We start from the raw sequence: 23,350 nt of genomic DNA on the forward strand, positions 1-23,350 counted from the left end.
TGCGTCTTATGGGGCGAAAAATACGGTATATGTATTTTAAATTTGGCGACTAAATTTTTCAGGTTAGGAGCCAACGGTTCCTTGAAATTTTTATATTTTTTTTATTTATTTTTTTTGTCTGGAACCCTGCTAGGGTTGACTGATGTATGCAGTGGCTCCCCAGATCATCACACCAGCAGTTGGGGTAGTGCATTGCTCCACAGCTAAGGCAGGATTGAAGGGCTCTACACGCAAACCTGACCATCATCAGATCCTGAACAGAACCTGGATTCTTCACTAGAGACTATATAGTTCCATTCTGTATGAGCCCGGGTTTCTCGTTATCGACAGCACTGCAGGCAAAGCCGATGGTGGCTGGTTGTCAATGGCAGGACATGTAATGTTTGCTTTGACACTAGCTTTCCTTCTGCTATGCGCTTGGGAATGGTTGGGTAGAGACCGACCTGTGCAATGTAGGTGACACCTGTGGGGTGGTGGACAACAAAACTGTAGGAGCTACTTGTCGGTGGATCAAATGAGGGGTGGGGGACTAAGGCTTTGGGATGGATGTTGTCAGTATGTGTCCTACCATACAGCAGCTTCTTCATTCACTTACTCCCAGTAAGCAGCTCAGTATGGAAATAAACCACATACAAATGCAGAGTAACGTAGTATTTCATATTCTGTATAAGATTCATGTTTTGTCAGTGTACATCACAAAGCAGAATTTAGAAATAAATAGCAACTTGGTAGATTTATGGCCATATCAGCATGGGGCAGTTAGGGCTTCTGTCTTTTCTGCATATGACTTTCTCTTCTTTTGTTTGCAGTGGCAAACCTTGCCCCCCATTTAAAATCGTTATCCTGGATGAAGCCGACTCTATGACATCAGCTGCACAGGCTGCTTTGAGGCGCACCATGGAAAAAGAGTCTAAAACAACTCGATTTTGTCTCATTTGTAATTATGTCAGTAGGTAAGTTCTCTTTGTTTCGGACAGTCTCATTGGCACATTATAAACAACCCACTTACTCTCTAGTAATACTGCAGGACCTATTTAGGCCAACCAGTTGTCTTGAGCTGGCTATACACTAGAGATTTCATGGTTAGTCTGTAAAGATCAGGTGGGCAGCACGATGGCTCAGTGGTTAGCACTGCTGCCTTGCAGAGCTGGGGTCCTCAGTTTGTATCCGCCCAGGGATGACATCTGCATAGAGTTTGTATGTTATCCCCATGTTTGCATTGGTTTCCCCCAGGTAGTGTGGTTTCCTCCCACACTCCAAAAACATGCAGATAGGAAAATTGGCTTCCTATGAAGTTAATCCTAGTGTGCGTTGTGGGTAGAGATTGGCGACCACTGTCTTCCCAGTCACATAACTATCCCTGTGCTTTGAGTCCATGAGAAAAGCGCATTACACATCTTTGTCGTGTGTTATTACAAATGTTTGTCATTGTTTTTCTGGATGACAGTCATAAGTTAAAGACAAATTTATCTAGGCCATGATTTGTGACCTGGGATTGGGTTCATAGGATGTAAAACTGTTTGGGGGAAAAAAGGTCTTTTATTACTTGATCAACTTTTAAAGGGGGTATTCTCAGGATAGGTCATTATTATTAGATTGGCAGGGGTCCGAGTCCCAACTATCCTGCCAATCAGCTAGTTCAGGGAACCGTTGTGCTCACAGATATCTTGTGTGCAGCAGGCTCCCAGCAGCTTTCCAAGCACAGTGCTGTACATTGTATAGTGGCTGTTCTTGGTATTGCAGCTCGGCCTCATTCACTTGAATGGGGCAGGCTGAGCTGCAATTAAACCATGTTACCAATGAACGGTGGAGTCACCTAGCCTAGGACGAGGCCGCGGTGCTCACAAAGCTCCCAGCCTCTTCTAACAGCTGATCGGCAGGGGGTCCCAGGAGTCGGACTCCTGCCAAACTGATATTAATGACCATAGAAGGTATTCTGACTCCGATTGTTGTGATGGCGAGCTATCCCTTGTAAGACCTCTATGCCTGGCCTGTATAAGCAGATATAATCACTGCGGACAATACTCATAAGATAGCTGAACTCTCCAATACCGTGTTCATCCACAAGTTGCTTTATTCTGTACATCAAACAGGATACAGCAGAATGAATGGATCTCAGTATTATGCGATCAAAAGATGATACTTTATTTAGCGTACCATGAAGAATACATGTGTCCCTGTTACATGTGGCCTGTTAGCTGCATCCATGACACAGGAAGCTCTGTACTCCAGAAGAAGGGTGGAGCATTACAAAGGAAAGGAGTCATAGATCTCAGGGAAGGGAACATTAAAAACAAGTGCATTACCAAATGGTACAAAAGAATAAACTATGTAAATTCCCATCTACAATAATGTAAATATTAAGTGTGTAACAGCATAGAGGAAGAGCAGCAAATTTTCCTTTATGGATTTGTGTGTAGTAATTCATCAGATTATACAGTAGCAGCAAAATGGATGAAATGTTATCAAATCTCATCCAGACGCTGAGGAAAAAATTCCGCTAGTCACTTGACATGCAGTACAGTTTTTAAATATGTAGGGTGTCAATTCTTTGGATCCTACACAGGAAAAACTATGAGAAGATTTGCACAGTTTACATAATTTGACTTGCAGATATTGATGCAATGTATGCCCATGGTAAAGTGGCCTAAAGCTGGTATTACATCTTTTATGAATATGGCTGTGTACCGTGTTAAACAAAGGACTGCACACCTTTTTTTCAGCTCAAAAAAGGAGGAGGACGGCGCATGCGCAGGATTCACAAGCGCGGTCCCGGCGACTGTGCCGGCTGTCAATTACAGCGCATAGAGGCGGCGTTAGGGCAGGGGAGGTACGGCCAGAGGTGAGGGAAGGGATACCCCCCTTGACTTGTACCGTGACTTCAGGAGCAGGAAATGAGAACTTTATAAGTCGATTTTTACAAGAATAAACAGCGCAGAAAAGCGGCTCTAACATGTAGAAGAACACACTGAAGATAATCTATAAGGTACTGTTGCTAGTTTATATAGTGAAAATGAGGTGAAAGGTTCGCTTTAATAAAAGGATGGGTGTCCCACATAGGACCATGTGACCGGCTCCATCCCACCTCGGGCACCTGGTCACGTCCAGGGTGTCTGGTCTTCCTGGTTCGCCCAGGCCACCGTGTTTATTCATGTCGCCAAGTCTTTGTCTGCCGGGCACAGTCGGGTGTCCGGTCACGGTTTGGTGGCGCCTCCTCCTTCCCTGGTACGCCCAGGGCTCGGTTCACTCCTGGTACGCCCGGGTCGTCACGTTTTTTCTTGTCTATCACACGGGTTCACGCACCTGTCCTTCGGCTTTCAAGTCTCCCAAAGGGGCCGTCCTTCGGCTTCTTCCCTGGTCGTTCTTGCTTTCCGTAACTCCTAGGTTAATGGCTTACCACTGCCCTTCGCGGGCCGCTGCTACGCGCAGCCTCTATTTCATGGCTACGCGCCTTCTCTCCTGTCAACCGCCTGGTACGCTCAGGCGGTTCTCTTCGGTCAGGTGTCCGATCCGATGCGCTCGGATGGTTACTTGGCCTTAGGGTGCGCCCAGCCTGGCCAGTTCGCCTGGTTCCGCATTTTTTTTTTCTTCTCCCTTTATTTTGTCATGCCTTGTATTTTTTAGCTGCTCTGCCATGTCTCGAGCCTCGGATATGGAGGACGGCCTTTCCATCTCCGGCTCGATCGTGTCAAGCCAAGCGGGTCCCTCATCCCTTCGGAGCTGGACCATCCCAAAACTGTTGGCTGAGTTAAACCGAAGAGGCATTCCACACCCGTCCACCGCAAGAAAGGCAGAGCTATACAAACTGCTCATGACCAGCCCCAGCACCGGGTGCAGCTACAGTCGACCCTGAATTCCCTGGTGGACTCGATGGCGGATGTTCGGGCAAGGGTTTCGGAGCTCCAATCCCGGCCACCCGTGGTATCCCCGGCTCCCGTTCCGCTGATGACTCCATCTACATCGGGTTGGCTGGCTACAGGTACGCCAAGACCCATTCCACAAGTGTCCCCCTCTCACTTCATTCCCGATAACCTCAAGAGAGACATCCTGGCGGGAAAAGATGTCAATCTGGCATCAATCCTCATTGCCGCTCAAGATGTACCCGAGAACCGGGTCATCAACTGTGGCGATGTGTCGTGGTCCATCGGGCCAAGAATTCACGGCTCAACCACAAGTTGACCATCCCGGAATTTGTCCTGGCCTTCAGGCTCTTCAGGGACATCGTCTGCACCGCACAGCCAGAGAGAAGAGAGGAGCTGGACAGCTATTTGTACCTGGTCACTGACCTGGGGAACAAGTATGGTGGGTCGGCCTTCTATGACTACCACCGTTCCTTTGCAGCTAAGGCGGCGGCAGCTCTGGCCCAGTTCCAGTATGTCACCAGCTGGTCCTTGATTGACACCGAGCTCTTCTGACGTCACTTCGCTGGCCTCAGGGCTCCCAACTGTGCGACGTGTCAGTCGATTTTTCACTCCTCTGAATGGTGTCCCAATACCGCGCACCCGTCTCAGGATAGGGCCATCCCGGGGACCTCCGGGTCATTTCCATCCAACCCCTCCACGGACAAGCTCGGCAGACCTATTGTCTACCTGGGGAAGAGCCAGGTCTGCAATAACTTTAATTCAGGGGGGTGCTCATATACCAGCTGCAGGTCACTCCACGTCTGCTCCCTGTGCTTCAGGGCCCGCCCACGGTCCGCCTGCCACCCACGGTCCGCCAGGGGTTCCACACAGGGCTCATCACTCTGCCGCAGGTGCCCTGGGAGGGCAGGAATCTGCTGTCTGCCACCCTGGACCCTCCAGCAACTAGCAAGTTGCTCCAGTCGGAAGTATCCAAGGGGTTCCTCATAGGCCCGTTCCCACGCATCCCTTTTTCCTCGTGGCGCATTAACCCCATCGGCTTAGTGGCAAAGAAGAACACCAATAAAAAAAAATGATAAATTTATGATCTGTCCGCCCCTCATGTGTCCGGTATTCCGAGCCTTAATTCTCTGATTCCCTCGGAAGAATTTTCCATGCGTTATTCCTCGGTGGACGACGCCATTCAGGCCATCCTGTTGCATGGTAGGGGCACTTGGCTGGCAAAGGTTGACATCGCGGATGCATTTAAACTCCTTCCCATCCTACCGCAGTTATGGCAATTCTACGGCATTGAGTGGGCCGGCCAGTATTTTTTCGCCAACAGGCTCGCGTTTGGATCCAAGAGTAGCCCATGGTTATTCGACCAGCTGGCCAAGGCGCTACATTGGATCCTGATCCATCACGGGGGCCTCCGGTCGGTCATCCACTACCTCGACGATTTTCTTGTTGTCGAGGATCCGCAGGGCGGGTCCGGCATACTCACCGTCCTCCTCGGGTTGTTCGCCAGTCTGGCTGTTCCGATCGCAGAGTCAAAGACTGAGGGTCCTGCCACGAGGGTCTCATTCTTGGGCATCGTCCTGGATTCGGTTCTGTTGCAAGTCAGCCTACCAGAGGAGAAGCTCACTCAGTGTCGGGAGGTCATTTCCCATGCGGCAGCCACGGGGTGCCTCACTAGAGTCGAGTTGCAGTCTCTTCTGGGGCGGCTCAACTTTGCCTCCAGGATTATGCCCCAGGGGAGAACCTTCGTGTCGAGGCTGCTCCAGCTTCTTCCCTCGGCACCCGAACAGGACAGCATCATCCGGTTGGACGGCCAGGCCATGGCAGACCTGGCCATGTGGGAGTTGTTCCTGTCCCGATGGAACGGCGTCTCCTTTTTCGTATCACCTTGGTCTTCCTCCTGCCCGACCATTTTTTCAGACGCAGCTGCATCTTGCGGCTACGCGGCCATTTGGGGTTCCCAGTGGCTAGTGGATCGTTGGCCCAGTACCATCTTAGAGGAGGCTGAATCCATCCGCACCTCCTCCCTGTTGGAATTGTACCCCATCGTGGCAGCTGCTCAGGCATGGGGCCACCTCTGGGCTAGCTTGCCGGTGATGTTTGTAACAGATAACCAGGCCTTGGTCGACATCTTGGCAAAGGGCAGGGCCAAGTCCCCCAAGATCATGGCGCTTTTATGCCAGCTGGTTTGGCTGGCCCTGTCACACAACTTCCACGTGCATTGTAGCCACATTCCGGGGGAGAAGAATGTAGCAGCCGACGCGCTGTCTAGATTTAATTTCGAACTCTTTTTCCAGGTCATGCCGGAGGCCGAGCCGCGCTGATATCCCACCCCGCCTTTCAGTTCCCTGACAATGGACTAGGCATGCTCGTCTCTTCAGCAAGGGACCTGGCGCAGCAGTCCCTTGCCCCAAACACGGCCAGGAACTACCTTTCAGGCCTGAAAACCTTCCAGGAGTTTTTCATGTACTTAGCGTTTTACGGCTTCCTTAGGCCAGGCGAGTTCACGTGCAGTACGGCGGGACGGTGCAGCCTGCACAGAGAGCAGCTGGTGAGGGATGTTGACCATTACGCGCTGAAGATAATTACCACCAAAACCAGCCAAACTGGCCCCCCGGTGGAGGTCCAGTTTTTTCCCACTAGTAATGAATGGTGCCCGATACAGGTGTTTGACCAGCTCATCCTCTCCCTCCGGGATGCGCCACCTCACAGCCCTCTGCTACCCCATCTCAAGGGAGCTCTCACCACGGCGCAATTCATCAGCCACATCCGCACGGTGGCTGCTGGATTAGGATTGGACTCAGGAGCTATATCCGGTCATTCCTTCCGCATTGGAGCAGCCTCCGTGGCTTCCCGACGTGGGGTCCCCGCCCACGTCATCCGAAAGATGGGGAGATGGCGTTCGTCTTGCTTCGCCAGATACATACCTAACCCGCAGGTGGAGATTTTGCAGGCGTTTCGGTCATTGGTGTTATAAGGTAATAAAGTCTTGCACCTTAACTATATTGTTGTCATTTTTGCCGCCTTTTAGGCTACTCTCATACCCGGCTCCAGGCACACCCCAGCCGGTTTAGGTTCCAGGCAGGCATGCTGCCCAAGTTTTGTATTTAGCCTTGACCACAAGTTGGTAAGGCTGAGGTTCAGCCTGCATTTGTGGGAGGGGCTTGAGCCTTTTTAAACCCCCACCTACCTCATCTCAGTGGGCGTTCCGGTTCTTGGTCCCACCCACCCATTCCTTTCATTTCAAGGGTCCTCCTTAGGGTAGCCCCCTTTTAGGCTACTCTCATACCCGGCTCCAGGCACACCCCAGCCGGTTTAGGTTCCAGGCAGGCACGCTGCCCAAGTTTCGTATTTAGCCTTGACGACAAATATATATATATATATATATATATATATATATATATATATATATGTATATATATATAGCAGGACAATGACCCCAAACACACTGCTAAAGCAACACTTGGTTTAAGGGGAAACATGTAAAATGTGTTGGAATGGCCTAGTCAAAGCCCAGATCTCAATCCAATAGAAAATCTGTGGTCAGACTTAAAAATTGCTGTTCACAAGCTCAACCCATCCAACTTGAAGGAGCTGGAGCAGTTTTGCAAGGAGGAATGGGCAAAAATCCCAGTGGTAAGATGTGGCAAGCTCAGAGACTTATCCAAAACCGCTTGGAGCTGTGATCGCCGCAAAAGGTGGCTCTACAAAGTATTGACTATTGGGGGTGGGGGGGGAATATTTATGCACATTGACTTTTTCTGTTATTTTGTCCTATTTGTTGCTTGATTCACAATAAAAATAAAAAATAAAAAATAAATTATATATATACGGGATCGTACTCGCGTGACTTCCTATTTCGTCCGGTGATGACGTCTCTACTATGTCGTATCAAAAATTTGGATATTCAGTCTTCCAAATATTATGGTAGTGTCTGCATGGCCATGCGACTAATTTCGACAGGTGTATGGCGTTTACCAGACGTGTTTCGGGAAATGTAGCTTATCCCTTCCTCAACTGATCATCACATAAAATTCTGATAAAAAAAAACATTGAACTTGAGGCTGTAATGTAACAAAATACGAAAAGTCAAGTATATAGCACCTTATGCTACATATGTGTCATAGTTTCTTCAGTTTATTAAAGACTATTCTATTTGGTGCATTTGCTTCATAAATGGATGTAAAACTTGACAGTGCACCAGATTTTGACAAGGTATATGTGCAATCGGAGGCAGATTAAGTGCAAGATGGGCCCGGGGCTGTCTACCCAACTTGGGCCCCTCCTTCCATTTTAATTGTAAATTAAACAATTAAATGTTTCTGTATGAAGAGGCTGCGGTGCTTCGTGAGCGCCACAGTCTCTTCCTAGGCCACATGACATCACATTCATCGTTCACATGGCCTAGGTGCAGCGCTGTCCCATATGAGTGATTGGGTCTGAGCTGCAATACCAAGCGCAGTGCTATCAAATGGACAGAACTGTGCTTGGTAAGGAGCAAGAGGCTGCGGCGCTCACTAGAACATCGCGATCTCCTCAAACAGCTGATTGGCGGAGTGCCAGGAGTCAGACACCCACCATCTCATAACTCTCGGAGTACAGATGTCATAGATGTTACCTGCAGTCCTATGTAACACCCCACATAACACGGTGAATTATTGTGTTATGCAGGGTACTACATAGGGCTGCAGGGAACATCTACTACATTATCTGCACACAAAGTTATCACTTATCTGGGCTGTTACAAATTTGCCACATTTAAAATGCATATGGTTATAATAAAAAAAAGACTTGGAGGAGAAGATGAGATGAAGGTCGCAGTAGTGAGCCAGCTCTACATATAGGGGAATATAGCACCACATACCTGTTACATCCAGTAACATCTCCTGTCATGTAGACCTTCTCTTTCCACTTCCTCTGCGCCTGACCCAGAACGCCATTACACATTCTTTCAGCCTCATCTCGTCTCTACAAAGTTTACTATTAAATGATTTGCCCCCACAGTAATATGCCCCCTCCGGCCCCCCAAAGTTGACACACACAAAAATAAAAATATAAAGGCTAATACTTACCGGTGTCCGTGATGGTAAGGCAGGCGCGCGTACAGAAAAGCCCTGCACCACGTCACGCGTGCGTGAGAACGTCATCATGCGCGTCTGCGCTGGGCTTTTACAACCACATAGGCTTCAGGCCTAATAATCCTGAAGCCTATAGCAGTGATCGGCGGGACAGGAAATTTTGAGCTCCCATGCCCCACCGTAGTTTGGGTTGGTGTTGGGCCCCCCAGCGATGCCGGGCCCAGGGCTACAGACCCAAACGCCCCAATTTTAATCTGCCACTGTGCACTATCAATAGTGCTTTCTGATGAAAGTATTTTTAAAAGAATTTTCTTGGGAGATGCAATAATAAAAATAAAAAAACTGAAAGGGTTAAAAAAAAAACACTCATTGGTCCGTTATTCTGATGCTGCTCTGCTCTCCACTTTCTGGTACCAGGTCCACACACAGGAAATGGCTTGGAATGCCTGCTTGGCCAATTACTGAGGAGGATCACTTCTGCTCCCGCCAGGGTTTGGCTGAGCGGCTGCTCCATACAGTTTCCTGTGTTGAGCTAGGAACAGGAAGTGGAGAGCAGCAGGGATTGAGGAGGTGAGTAATAATGGCCTTTAATTTATTTTTATTTTTTGTTTTTCTATAAAAAAAAACAACACATTTTTACTTTTAATATGTTGGATCTTTCTTTGTAGGATTATTGAACCTTTAACATCGAGATGTTCTAAGTTTCGATTTAAACCACTGGCAGATGGCATACAAACCCAAAGAATTCTGGATATCTGCAAAAAGGAAAATGTGCAAATTACAACTGAGGTATGTGTTGTTGTTTTTTTTTGGGGGGGGGGGGGGGTGTTCACATGCAGTTAGGTTAGTCACTTAAAGACAGTGTGACAACCACATGTTCAGTGTATAGGATATCTCCCCTCTCTACCTTGCTGTTACAGGAGGGCATCTCCACTGCTTGCTGTTTTTATATATACTGGGCAGTATAATATCAGAGTGGTTTCTTATAGCAGGTTTGTGTTGTGCGTGTGTGTGTGAATATTTTACCTTGTAAATAGAGGGACAGATCCTGCCCCTAGCAGCATCAAAATGGGTGCTGTATAGAGATGGACAATATAAAGAAAATAAAAAATCACTTCGGATTTCTGTTGGAATCATCTAATAGGCATTCAGACACTATATTGAAAAAAAAATGGGATTTTCAAACTCAAGTTTTGTATCTTACCATATTTCTATAATAGTTTTATTTTTAAGGTTTACTGTCCATTAAACTGATGTAGTTATTTCCTAGTGTTATTGAATTTGGAATTTGAAATATTGGCCTGGAGGAGACAGAGCGACACCCACCTCTTTGACTTTCTCCCTCTTAAAACAAAAAAATAAGGGGGGAATAAAATAAACTTCGTATTATGATTTTCGAGGCAAACCTGAAGCCTAAATAAATATTTATAGGCTTTTTTTTTTTTTTTTTTTGTAGGCCGTAAGTCATCTGGTTGAGGTTTCAGAAGGAGACTTGAGGAAAGCAATCACATTCCTACAAAGTGCCACCAGGCTTACTGCAGGCAAGGAGATTACAGAACAAGTGGTAACTGAAATAGCCGGGGTAAGATGCAGCTTCTACTCTTTTTTTTATAGTACTGTTCCTCTCGGTGGTTCATTTGTTTTAGAATTCGTACCTGGGTTTTATGAGATGTCTTCCTTTTTTTGGTGACATATGTATATGTTGTGATTTGTGCATCTATACTTTGTGTGTGCTTAGACTTTTGTCCGTGAAAGATCCTTGTACTTTTCTATTAGAAATAATATAAAGACTGTTGGAGGTCTTCATTATTGTGCATTTTGTCAATTTATCGTTATTAGTCATCTTAAAATGAAGCCAGGTATTAAATTGTTAAAATCTAGATACAATTTATATTTTAAGAAAACCATTTGATTCACCATTCCCCGTCTTCTATGTTTTCTTTTCATGTAGGTGATCCCTAAGGAAACCTTTGAAAGAGTCTTGGCAGCTTGTCGGAGCGGATCTTTTGAAAAGCTAGAAATTGTAGTGAAGGTTAGAAAATCTTTTGCTATTTGGTCCATGCACTACACATAGTAAATTCCTTCTTAAAGGATAAATGTCATATATTCACTCAAAATTCTATTTTCATATGTTGTTGCTGCTGTGGTGGTAATCCATAATCACAAATTGTGTTCCCATACCACTTGTTTAATAAGATTCCGTCCATAGCAACCGCTCCTCACAAGACTTCTTTCTGACTATCTTCTCATATCTTCAGATGGCCGCCGATGCCCTTAACCTAAGGCTAAGACCTCCCTAACTACCCAGAATTCATTTGGCTCATCTCGGGAACGCGCAGCCTCGCCCCAACCAATCAGCTTTGTTCAGACTTAAACTAGGGATCGACCGATTATCGGTTTTACCGATATCGGCCGATATTCAGGATTTTGACTGTTATCAGTATCGGCATCTATTTTGCCGATATTCCGATAACGTATGGGGAACACAGATCGCGCTGCTCTGTGCGCTCCCTGTTCCCTCAGCAGCACGGGGGAGAAGGAAGCAGTGTCTCCCTCCCCCCTGTGCTGCTACTGCCGCTGCCGCCAATGAAGAGACAGAGAAGGGGAGGGGCTGTGGCCACTGCACCACCAATAATGTTAACTTATTCATTCAAATTGAACAGGAGGCGGCAGCTGGCTGCAGAATCACATAGCCGGCTCCCGACCTCTATGAGCAGTAGCTGCGATTCGCGGCACCTGAGGGGTTAACTACCGCAGATCGCAGCTACCGCTCGTAGAGGTCGGGAGCCGGCTATGTGATTCTGCAGCCAGCTCCCGCCTCCTGTATATGAATAAATGAGATATTTATCTTCATTGTTGGCGCAGTGTGCCCCCCAGTATTAATTATTGGTGGCACATTAGTGGGGCAGTGAGCCCCCCAGTATTAATCATTGGTGGCAGTGGCCACAGGGTCCCCTTTTACCTCCGATCGGAGCCCCAGCAGTGTAAGCCTGGGGCTCCGATCGGTTACCATGGCAGTCAGGACGCTATTGAAGCCCTGGCTGCCATAGTAAGCTCCATGCTGCTGTGTGCATAAAGCACAGAGCAGCAGGGACAGTGTGAGATCCTATTCACCCTGATAGAGATCTATCGGGGTGAATAGGACAAGGGTTCTAGTCCCTAAGTTAGTTAAAAAAATAAAATAAAAAAATATTAAATATAAATGAAAAAGAAAGATTAACAAAAAAAAAAAATACCTACACATTAACAATAAACATTCATTTTCAGCAGTTGTGTAGGATTTTTTTTTTCAAAAATGAAAATCACAGAATTATCGGTATCGGCCCTAAAAAAAAAAATCAATATCGGTCGATCCGTAACTTAAACACACCTTCTTCATCCTAAGTAGTTGATTGCGAATATTCTAATCCGACGGTCTGACGGGAGCGCGCGCAGCATTTGGGACTGCCCACTACTACGTTCTCAGTCTTCTGTGTATAGGAGACGGAGGCCTGGGGGAGGAAAGAACATGCTGCAATTACTAGGTAATTCAATACCTGTACAAAAGTATTAACTAGGGAACTAAGGTAAACTTAGTCAGACCAATCCAATTATATAAAAATATAAAAATTAGTTACCCATTAAATGATTGAAATGTGCTAACCCTGAAGATGTTCCTGTAACTATGACTTGTAAAATTTAACTGAGTTTTTTTTATTTTTTATATAACTTTAATTTTTTATTTTATTTTTTTCATGTATCCATCTACAAAGAATTTGATAAATAGTGGCCATGCAGCAACACAGCTTGTAAACCAGCTTCATGATATTATACTCGAACGAGAAGATCTGACTGACAAACAGAAGGCGATCATTACAGAGAAACTTGCAGTAAGTCTGATGTTACCGCAGTGATGGTTCATTGTGAAATTGCCATGCTAGAAAAGGAGCCTCTTGCTTTTTGCATGTATTTAGTCTAGATTAAACATTTAGTATGCATTAAAATACACAGGTTATCTGCGATTAGATGGAGGTTTTCAGGCTGTGCCTTTACTGAAAAAACACTATTCCATTTTCTCCTGCGGCTATTCTGTGCTGTCAGCTCGCTCAGTCCTTTCATAATGCCAGGCTTTGACCCAAAGGACCAGAGAGGTTTTGTCCTGCTCAAGACCTGTTGCCTGCTGATTGATTGGATATTCTATATTCCAAAGTGTTATTGCCTGTGAGTGTTACACTGACAGGCAAGCGCTAAGGGCATCCTTTTATGGCCAAATAGTCAGATATGGATGGCGCACCGTAGGGACTTTATTAGGCCCCTGGCAGCCATGGTAACCCTTTGACACCCCATAGTTGCCCGACTGGGGGAGCCTCTGTCAAAAACCTTAGATGACACAAATATATGGACTAATCATGGGCTAACACCTGTAAGGGCTCATGTGTGCTAGATAGGGTTGAACGAACACCTGGAAGTTCGGGTTCGGGACCTGAACTTGACCCCGAAACCCATTGAAATCAATGGGGACCCGAACTTTGGGGCTATAGAAAAGGCTAGAGGGCTGCAAAATAGGGGCAAGAGCAGGACAATTGCCCTGCAAACAAATGTGGATTGGGAAAATGAATTAAAATAACCATAGAATAAAAAAAAGTTAGAAATAATAATAAAGAGAAATTGCGCTGGAGTATAAGGATGGTTGGGTGCGGCCGGTATACATGTCTATTCTGCACAAGGTACAGACAAGTCCTGTGGGATCCATGCCTGGTTCATTTTAATGAACGTGAGCTTGTCCACATTGGCTGTGGACAGACGGCTGCGCTTGTCTGTGATCACCATCCCTGCCGTGCTGAACACACGTTCGGACAATACACTGGCCGCAGGGCAGGCCAGCACCTCCAGGGCGTAAAGGGCAATCTCAGGCCATGTGCCCAATTTGGAGACCCAGATGTTGAATGGGGCAGACCCATCAGTCAGTATGTGTAGGTGTGTGCACACGTACTGTTTCACAATGTTGCTGAAATGCTGCCTCCTGCTAAGACGTTCCGTATCAGCTGGTGGTGCTGGTTTTTGTGGCGTGCTGACAAAGCTTTTCCACATGTTAACCCTCCCTTCTGATGTGCTGGCGGTGCCCCAGCTACGTTGTTGACTACTTCTTCCTCCTCCTTTGCCTTGTGCTTCCACTGAGCCCCCGGTGTTGGGTGGGAATGGAATCTGCATCGCAGCGTGTCTACCAGCGTGTGCTTGTACTCACGCATCTTCCGATCACGCTCTATTCACAGAGTTAAGGATAGCACTTTGTCTTTGTAGTTGGGATCCAGCATGGTGGCCACCCAGTAATCGGCGCAGTATACCACACGTAATAATATTACAGTCACAAAGTATTAAACAATTTAAGGCAACTGCAGTAGCGTGAAAGTGTAATTTAGTTGATGCATATAAGTGGTCCCATTTCGGTTGTTTGTGATCCTTTTAGCCAGATCTTCAAACTGCTATGGAATTGAAACAAAGGGGTTTGGCCACCAACATCCTGTCCTAGAATGTGAGCAGGACTGGGTGCTACCACTTGCAGAGCTGCCTAGGGGTGCCTGGGATGAGAAGGCTGGCCTAACTACACTGCTCTACAGTAGATAAAAATGCAATCCTGCCTATGATATGCGATCATGGCTGAGCAGCCTGACAGGAAAACTCACCAATATGTAGTATATGAAAGTGTAGTGTGTGTGGTGAGACCCTGCCCCCTCACCCCCTAGGAATCTCTGCAAATGGTGGCACCCAGTCCTGCTCACATTCTAGGATAGGATACCAGTGGCCATTTTAAATTTCCGGAGAACCCATTTAAGGTCCCATAACTTCATTATATAGTAAAACTCCTGTTTTTAAAGGGAACCTGTCATCAATTGTATGCTGACCTCACTGAGGGCAGCATAAAGTAGTGACAGAAATGCTGATGTCAGCGGTGTGTCACTCATGAGCTAAAAGTGGTTGCCGAAAACCAGCATCATAATCCTTGCAGCCCAGGGCTTGATAAGAGTAAAATCTACCTGAGAAGAGTCATGGTCATTCATAATCTCCGGCTCTCACCCATCTGCTGATGGTTGGCAGTTCTCTCCTAGAGACAATCACAATCTCAAAAAGATGTAAAAAATATAAAATTAAAATTAAAAATAAAAGAATAATTTTGGTGTGTTAAAAATAATAAATTAAAGTGAAAAGCATTAGAAATAATAATCAGACATAAAATAATAAAAATTAAGAGAGAAAATAACTAAAATAATAAATAAACACTAAGGAAAAATATAAATTTATTTATCACGTTTTATAGGAAATGATTGACCAGAAATAGGAGAAGATAGGAATAATTAAGCATGAATAACACTAAAAACTAGCACAATTACAGTAATAGAATAAAGATATTTAAAAAAAAAAAAAGAACGAACACAAATCAGGTGCGAGTTTTTTGAGTGTAGAATAGAGAGTGACCACAGGAGAAATAATGTATAAATAATGTACAAATAATAGAAATAATGTATAAATAATAGAGAGAGAATGTGACATTCCAATATTGAGAAACATTCTAATGCATTCCAATATTGATGAATAGAACATCCAGCATATAATCGAATAGAATATCCAGCATATAATTGAATAGAACATCTAGCATATAACTCAAGGGCTTGGTGTACCGGTATATATTTTATTTAACCCCTGGTCTTATTATAATGAAGAGACTACAGGATCTTCTCTAAGTGTGAACGCAGGCGCATATGCAAGGCGCAATACTTCAAAATATCGGACATAAGAACATAAAATTATTCTAAGTACCGGCGCATGCGTAGATGGAATCCGGGACGACGATAGAAAACAGACGTCATCTTAGAGTGCCCGGCGCCGAGGAAAAGGTCATCAATAAGGGACGAATGACGTGGATGCCTATGCGCCGGAACTGCATACGCCATCCGACCGAGGCCCGGGAACGTCACTGGCGGAAGTTGAAGTGACGGAGGGAGGAAGTGTCGGATGTGAATGGGAGTGGCCAGACCACGTCACCAGTGCAAGCAGGGTGACGTGGACAACTGGTACCGGAACAAAATAGGGATTGGCTGTCACTAATGCCAATCATAGAGAGCTCAGCTTTGATTGGTTATTCAAACCCCACCCATAGGAACCGAACCTATAATATTCAGGGACCCCCCCTCCAATACAAACCTGCATTATCCCCTGAGGACACCGAAGTTCGGCGAAACATGTAGGGATGTGGGAGCATTTACTTTTTAGTTCAGACTGAGCCTAGTGAGCATCTAAAGCAGAGATTTATAGGCAACTAAATACAAAGTTGCTGCAGAGATACTGGCCAGTAGGGCAAGCCCTGAGAAAGTGTATCAGGTGCTATCCTACTAAGTGATGTGTATTGAGAAGAGAAATACACAGTGGAAACTACAGTCTCACCGCTCACTCTGAGGAATTTTAATTTTAAAAATTAGAGTGATATTCTTTTTTAAAATAGAATCAATAAAGGTATATGTTTTAATAAATAAAAATAAAAGATAGTCAGTAGGTGATCCAAGTCACGCTTTGGTCTCCTTGACCTCTGAAACTTTTGTTATATATTTAAATAGCGTGGCCACCTTCTGTAGGACCCATTTAGTCTGTCGTATGTATCGTGAATAACCAGGACTCTTCTCAGGTGGCCGGGACTCTTTTCCAGGCCCAGTCTGCAATGATTGTGATGTTGGTTCTCAGCAACCACTTACTTTTAAATGACAGACCGCTGAAATCAACTCTCCTGTCTCTGCTTTATGCTGCTGTTAGTATGGACAGCATAAAGTTGATTCCCTTTTAATATGTAAGCGGCCTGTACTCGTTTATTGAATAATTTGGTAGCAATCTACTTTGTATAATGTAAAGATTGGGTAGAACCGGCACTCAACAGTCAGAATAACTCAGCGGTGCATGGCCATGTACTAAAATCTATCCACTCACTCACGTAAGACAAAGAAGTGCTGTAAAATTCACGAAAGTGAAACAGCTAACACAGGTCTCTCACGAGAGTAGAGACGGGATCCAAGCAAAAAACCGGACCCGATACAAACACAGCAGAGAAAGGCTGAAGCGTGGGACGCCACGGCAGAAATCCTTCCGCAGACCTAACCGAGTGAACTTACACGGGACACAGTGAGTAATATAACTTTAAGTGGAACTACACCGAACCGCTGTACGAGAGGCGGCGTAAGCATGGAGATAACAGACGTGCTAGACAATTGACTTTTCGCATACAGTGTACTCAGACTCTGAGACTACTATAGGTGATGGACAATCTAATCATGGTGTAAAACACAGAATCATCCCTGAATATCGTTTATCCCATATCCTATACGGTGGCATAAGATTTTAATTGTATGCATTTAGGACTATGTGAAATCTGCATGTAAATATATACCTTTGAATATACTTGAAGCACAATATTTAACCAGTTCTATCCTGCTCCGTCGCAGACGACTGTGATCCACTAGCCTTACCTAAGTGGGGGGACACGGATGCAGCCCTCTGCGCCTTGCATTTAGATTTTTGTGCCCTAGAAATATATATTCTTCTGGTTGACACATATGTTATATATGCTTTTTATATGAATTTTACCCTGGTGCACACAGGATATAGTGTTTATTGTTTAATAAATATTTTTATTCAATTTCCACGTGTATTCCGACTGTTGAGTGCCGGTTCTACCCAATCTTTACTATATCCACCAGAATCAGGGGGTGCTTCTTTGAACCTGTGCACCTGTCGTGTCAAATCAGAGTGAGCCACCTGCATAGTACTCCTTGCAAACCATTTATACTTTGTATAATCTACCTTTGTATATTTTTAAGCCTTTTAGTTTGAACAGGTTGCCCCACTATTAAATATTCATTATATAGATCATAAAAGTTGTATTACATGGTGTGGTGCCACCTGGTGTTCAGAGTACTGGTGGATCTGCACATTCAGTCTGCAAACGGAGCTTCTGCCCTGCTTGTAAGGGAAGGAGCAGCGCCATGACAGTACAATGTCTTCTGCAAGGAACTATATTGTCCGGTGCAAGGTGTGTGTGAGAGTGATTTTCTCTCGAGCCCATTCCAGCAATACAAGTTAACAGCAGCAGCAAGATGGAGACATGGTAGCCAAAATAAAGGATAAAAAACGGTTTTATACTAAAAAAAACCCACTGTAAATTACTTTAAAAACTACTGTTTGCCCTTCATAACTTAATTGGAAGTTTTATTGTACTTTATTTTACAGGAAGTGGACAAGTGTTTGGCTGATGGAGCAGATGAATACCTACAAATACTCAGTCTTTTTGCAGTTGTTATGCAACAAATGACTCAGAACAGCTAATGTAGTCTATTTCTTGGAGTCACTTATTTTTTTCTTTCTTTGTATAAATGCTAACTTTGCTAAAAGTGACTTGGAAGCTTGTTTTATTTTGGGACGTGTGTAAAGCTTATTATTTGTAAGTGATGTTTTTTCATATATAGATCTTTGGCATACTAGTGATATTTGTTACTTGTTTGTGTCGGGAAGTTATCACTGCATTAGGAAGTAGAGAATGGCGGGGAACCCACGGCCTTGGAAAAGGATGGACATTCTATTTAACCCAGGCATGTCCAAACTGCGGCCCTCCAGCTGTTGCAAAACTACAACTCCCAGCATGCCTGGGATACTTACAGCTATTAGGGCATGCTGGGAGTTGTAGTTTTGCAACAGCTGGAGGGCCGCAGTTTGGACATGCCTGATTTTAACCCCTCTCTACTCTTTGCCATAATAAATTGCGGCAGAAAGGTAGTTAACTTGCAATGCTATACTGTTTTAGGGCAGTGATGGCTCAGGAGCTGGGCCTGCACCATCCATTGACGGTGACAACTGTTGCACAGATGGCAACCCCCCCCGCTGTAAAAACCAGAAGTAAGATGACTCCAATTCCGGTTATTTAGCACCTGTCCCCCTCCCCGATGCGGGTCCTGAGGTTTCCATACCAACCATTCTACCTTTTATAGAACACATAGGATGGCACTCCCAGAGCTAACAGTAGTACAGCAGGTGCACTCCTCTACAGGGATCTTCCAAAGTAGAAAGTGGAGGGAGCACTGCTCAACCTGTGGCCCTCCAGCTGTTGTAAAACTACGACTCCCACCATGCCTTTCTGTAGGCTGTCCAGGAATGATGGGAGTTGTAGTTTTGCCACAGCTGGAGGGCTGCAGTTTGAGCATGCCGGCTGTAGATTAATTGAAACCAAGGGGCACGTTTATGAAGTGATTTACACCACAATAGTTGCAGATTTCGCACACTTTTTGCAGCCAAATCTGTGACTGTTCCCCTTCCTTTCCACGTTTCAGAAGTGCAGAGAAAAGAAGGGTGGGGAGCAGTTTGCACAGCAGACCTGGCACATTTATCTTTACTCATGCCACAAAAGTGTGAATGAAGAAGAATCTACAGCAGCTAGGAGGCTGCTTTAGATTTCAGACTCCCATGGCAAGTAGGATGATGCAACAAAAATGAGCTGTGTGCCTGTGCATAAATTTGTTGCATCCATCATCGGCACAGGAGGAATCGAAATCAGTGGGAAAAAAGCCACTCCTGATAAATGTCCCCCTAAGTATTTAGTTTAATCCGAGATCTGGGATTAAACTAAACACTTAGGGGGACATTTATAAAGACCGAGGATTTAGATGCCGGTCCTGGGCCCTCCTGCGCTGGTGGTTCATCCGCCTAAGTTATGTAGGCACCAGCCTTTACATAACTTAGGCGGACTTTACACTTGTCTAAATGGACGCTAGCATCTTTGCTATGATAAATGAGATGGGCCTCCCGGCCTGTCCTTTTCCCTGCCCACATCATGCCCCCTCTTTTCTGTGAGCGGCAGAAAAGGGGGGAAAAAAGTTGAAGATTGCGGTATGAATAACCTTTGTGCGGAAATCTGTTTGTAAATGACCCCTTTTCAGAGTGCTGCCTCCACTTTCTACATTGTTCTTTCTTTTTAGTTTACTGTAGTTGCGCAGAAAAAAAAAAGAATCCTGACATACGAAAATAGAAATTGTAGTCTGTTCAAATTACGCCCTTAGGGTGGCATCACAAAAGGTTTTAGTGGTTGTTTTTACAAAAAAAAATGCTGTGGCCACATCTTGTATTCTTGCTAACTGGCAATTATAAAATGACCCAACAAATAGTCCCTTTTTTTTTTTGTGGCATTTCCTAACAGTTTGAAAAAATAAATAAATAGATATATCTATATCTATCCATCCACATGCAAAGAGAAGATAAGTAGCACACAGGTCAGGTCACAATGTGTATCCATCTTTGGGACCCTCATATAATGGGAAAATGGAAGTGACCCGTTTGGTACTCCAGAAAGGTGTATAAGTTGGGGTTCATGCACATAAAAAAAAAAAAACTTTGTGTCCATTCTGGTTTTTGCTGCCTGTATGTGGGGGAAAAAAAACACCTGGAGGTGACTGGCGTATGTCCATTCTGCAAAACAATAAAACCTGTCCTATTATTGTCTGCTTTACGGACAAGAGTAGGACTGTTCTATTATGGGCTGGCTGTTCCGTTCTGCTAAATGCAGAACACACACAGCTGGTATTCGTGTTTGGCGGAACGCCAAACAACGGTCATGTGCATGAGTCCTTAAAGGGGTTATCCAGGAATGAATAATGACCTGTCCTCATTGGCAGGGGTTTGAGCCCGGCACCCCTGCTGATCAGCAGTTACAGGTTGCTGCCACTCTCACCAGAGCTCCTGGCAGCTTACTAAGCACAGTGCAGTACACTGTATGGTGGCTTTGCTTGGTATTGTAGCTCAGCCCCATTCACGTCAGTTGGTGGCTGAGCTGCAACTAGGCCATGTGGCAAAAGTACAGTGACATCACATGGCCTAGGAAGAGGCCGGGGCACTCGCAGAGCATCAGACTCATCTAACAGCTGATCAGTGGTTGTCAATATTAATTGATAACCCCTTTAAAGATAACTGACCATGCATGTGAAGTGCTGAGCTTTTACCACAACACCCATAATCTATGAATGAGAGAGCCACGTGCATTCCTGGTCTCCTACTCTCTCTGAAGTGCTTATTGGAGAAGGGGACCCCCATCATCCCAATAGGTGTGTCCTGGAAGTGGAACCTATACCTATTGGATATTTATTAAATTGATATGCCATAAATGATGCCCTTTAAGTTTTAGGTTGCAGTTACTTGGTGATGTGCGATGTTGCATTGAAACATAGAATGTGTCGGAAGATAAGAACCATTTGGCCCATCTAGTCTGCCCAATGCATGCCATGCAATCCATTGCATGGAGTCAGATGTGATGTGACCTAATGCATGGCATGACCGGCACAAAAATCTAACCCACTTTGGACTAAGATGCTTTTAGCTGAGATAAATATAAAGGTATTTAAATTCCTGGTGAAGGCAGTGAATGAGAACTGGAGCGGATGTATACTTCAGTTATTCAGAACTGCTGGTCATGTTGCTGTCTCCTCTGCAGTTCTCTCTAGAACGCTCGCTGAGCTCTTCTTTTCTATGGTAACTGTATGTAAAGGCTCTGCCAAAATGCATATTTTAATGCAAATAAAGTTCTAAATCTCCAAGCAGTTAGTAATTCATTTCTGTGCAGAGACGATTTGTGAGAGCCAATATAAACAGCTGAAATGGGAAAGAACGGAGCAAACAGCCGGATGCACAGTGTTATTTGTGCTGCTGGAATCTTCAGTGGATGCTTGTCCCAGGATCACCTTTATATGGCATCAGAAATATATAGGCACTTCATCCATTACAGAAGATACCTTTATCATGAGGAAGCAGAAATACATAAGTCTTGTACTCCTGTTGCTCACTACAGTATAGCTGTTAGATTCTAATACTAAATTTATTATTTTCTAATTGTGGAGGCAGCCATTTTACCTCAGCTCCTACTCAGATGTGTCACCAGCAAATGAAAGTTTTTCCTGAGCGCATCCACAAATGTCAGTCCAGCAATGGCCCGTTTACCCTCATAGATTCAATTAAAATGCACCAAGAACTTTATATTTGTGAATGTGATAATATGATTACAATCTTAGAGAAAGTTTATTGGGGGGAAAACTGTACAACTGAAAGGAGGATCTAGTACCTGTTGGGTTGCATCGAGTCTGGATACAAAATGATCCGTTTAGGCATGGAGACATACAGGCTCTATATGGCATACGGTGGCACATTTTGCCACGGATGTTGCAGCTGTAGATACTGTACACTTATGGGTTACCAAAACTGGTACCCCAGCTGGGCTCTTTAGGTGAAAAAACTGGGGACTGGACAAGCCAAGAAAGTGTTGCAATTTGTCAGACATTCCTGGGAAACCCTTGCAGTGTGTATGGGCGAGCATTATCCTGCTGAAAAATGCCAGTTGGATGCCCTGCCATAAGGCAACACTTGTGACTGCAGGATGTCCTGTACATATTGTGGAGCTGTTAGTGTCCCTCGTGTCACTACTAGGGGTAGCATGTTGTGTCACAGGTGAGGCAAGATTGTAGTGCTTGCCATGAGGCCTCCATAGTCAAACCTGCCTGTCATGGGATCCTAATCAGAAACTGGATTTGTTGCAAATTAACCACTTCCCATCTGGGCCACTTGCCCCCTTCCTGACCAGGCCTAATTTAGCAAAACTGACATATCTCACTTTATGTGGTAATAACTTTGGAACGCCTTGATTTATCCAAGTCATTCAGAGATTGTTTTCTCGTGACACATTGTACTTCATGATAGTCATAAATTTGAGTCAAAATATTTCACCTTTATTTATGAAAAAATCCCAAATTTACCCAAAAATTAACCCCTTAAGGACCAAGGGCGTACCGGTACGCCCTATTTCCCGAGTCCTTAAGGACCAAGGGCGTACCGGTACGTCCTAACTTAAAATCTTAATTCCGGCGCCGCTGGGGTTAATCGGAACGGGATTTCGGCTGAAATCATTCAGCCGGCATCCCGTAACAACGCAGGGGGGGGTCATTTGACCCCCCCGTATCGGCGATCGCAGAAAACCGCAGGTCAATTCAGACCTGCGGTTTGCTGCGCTTTTTGCCGTTTCTGATCCCCGCGGTCCCTGACCGCGGGGATCAGAAACTTCAGAGTGCCCGAAATCAATATTGTTAACCCCCCCCTGCACCCCTGCACGATTTGATGGCGGCGGGTGGTGCAGGGGGGGGTGTCGCATGCAGTGGGGGCGTTGCGGGAGGCGGGCGGTGCGGCAGGCGGGATCGCGATCCCCCGCCCGCCTCCCATTGCATAATCGTTGGTGTACAGTGGGTATACCAGGGTGCCAGCACATTGCTGGCACCCTGGTATAAACGGCTGACATCGTTGATGCGATGTCAGCCGTTTAACCCTTTCCATACAGCGGTCCGTACGGACCGCTGTATGGAAAAGGTTAAC

At 45.3% G+C, this 23,350-nt stretch overlaps 1 protein-coding gene across 1 annotated transcript; it reads left to right on the forward strand.

The window, feature by feature from the left end:
• The first annotated feature begins 542 nt into the window (after positions 1-542).
• LOC122935302 (replication factor C subunit 4-like) lies at positions 543-18,547 on the forward strand. Its single transcript, XM_044291068.1, has 7 exons — positions 543-682; positions 810-953; positions 9,604-9,724; positions 10,392-10,517; positions 10,887-10,967; positions 12,688-12,804; positions 18,185-18,547. The coding sequence occupies exons 1-7, from the start codon at positions 543-545 to the stop codon at positions 18,278-18,280; spliced, it is 825 nt and encodes a 274-aa protein (XP_044147003.1). The 3' UTR covers positions 18,281-18,547.
• Positions 18,548-23,350: the final 4,803 nt, after the last annotated feature.

The sequence above is a fragment of the Bufo gargarizans genome, chromosome 4, assembly GCF_014858855.1.
Source record: "Bufo gargarizans isolate SCDJY-AF-19 chromosome 4, ASM1485885v1, whole genome shotgun sequence".
Taxonomy (NCBI): domain Eukaryota; kingdom Metazoa; phylum Chordata; class Amphibia; order Anura; family Bufonidae; genus Bufo; species Bufo gargarizans.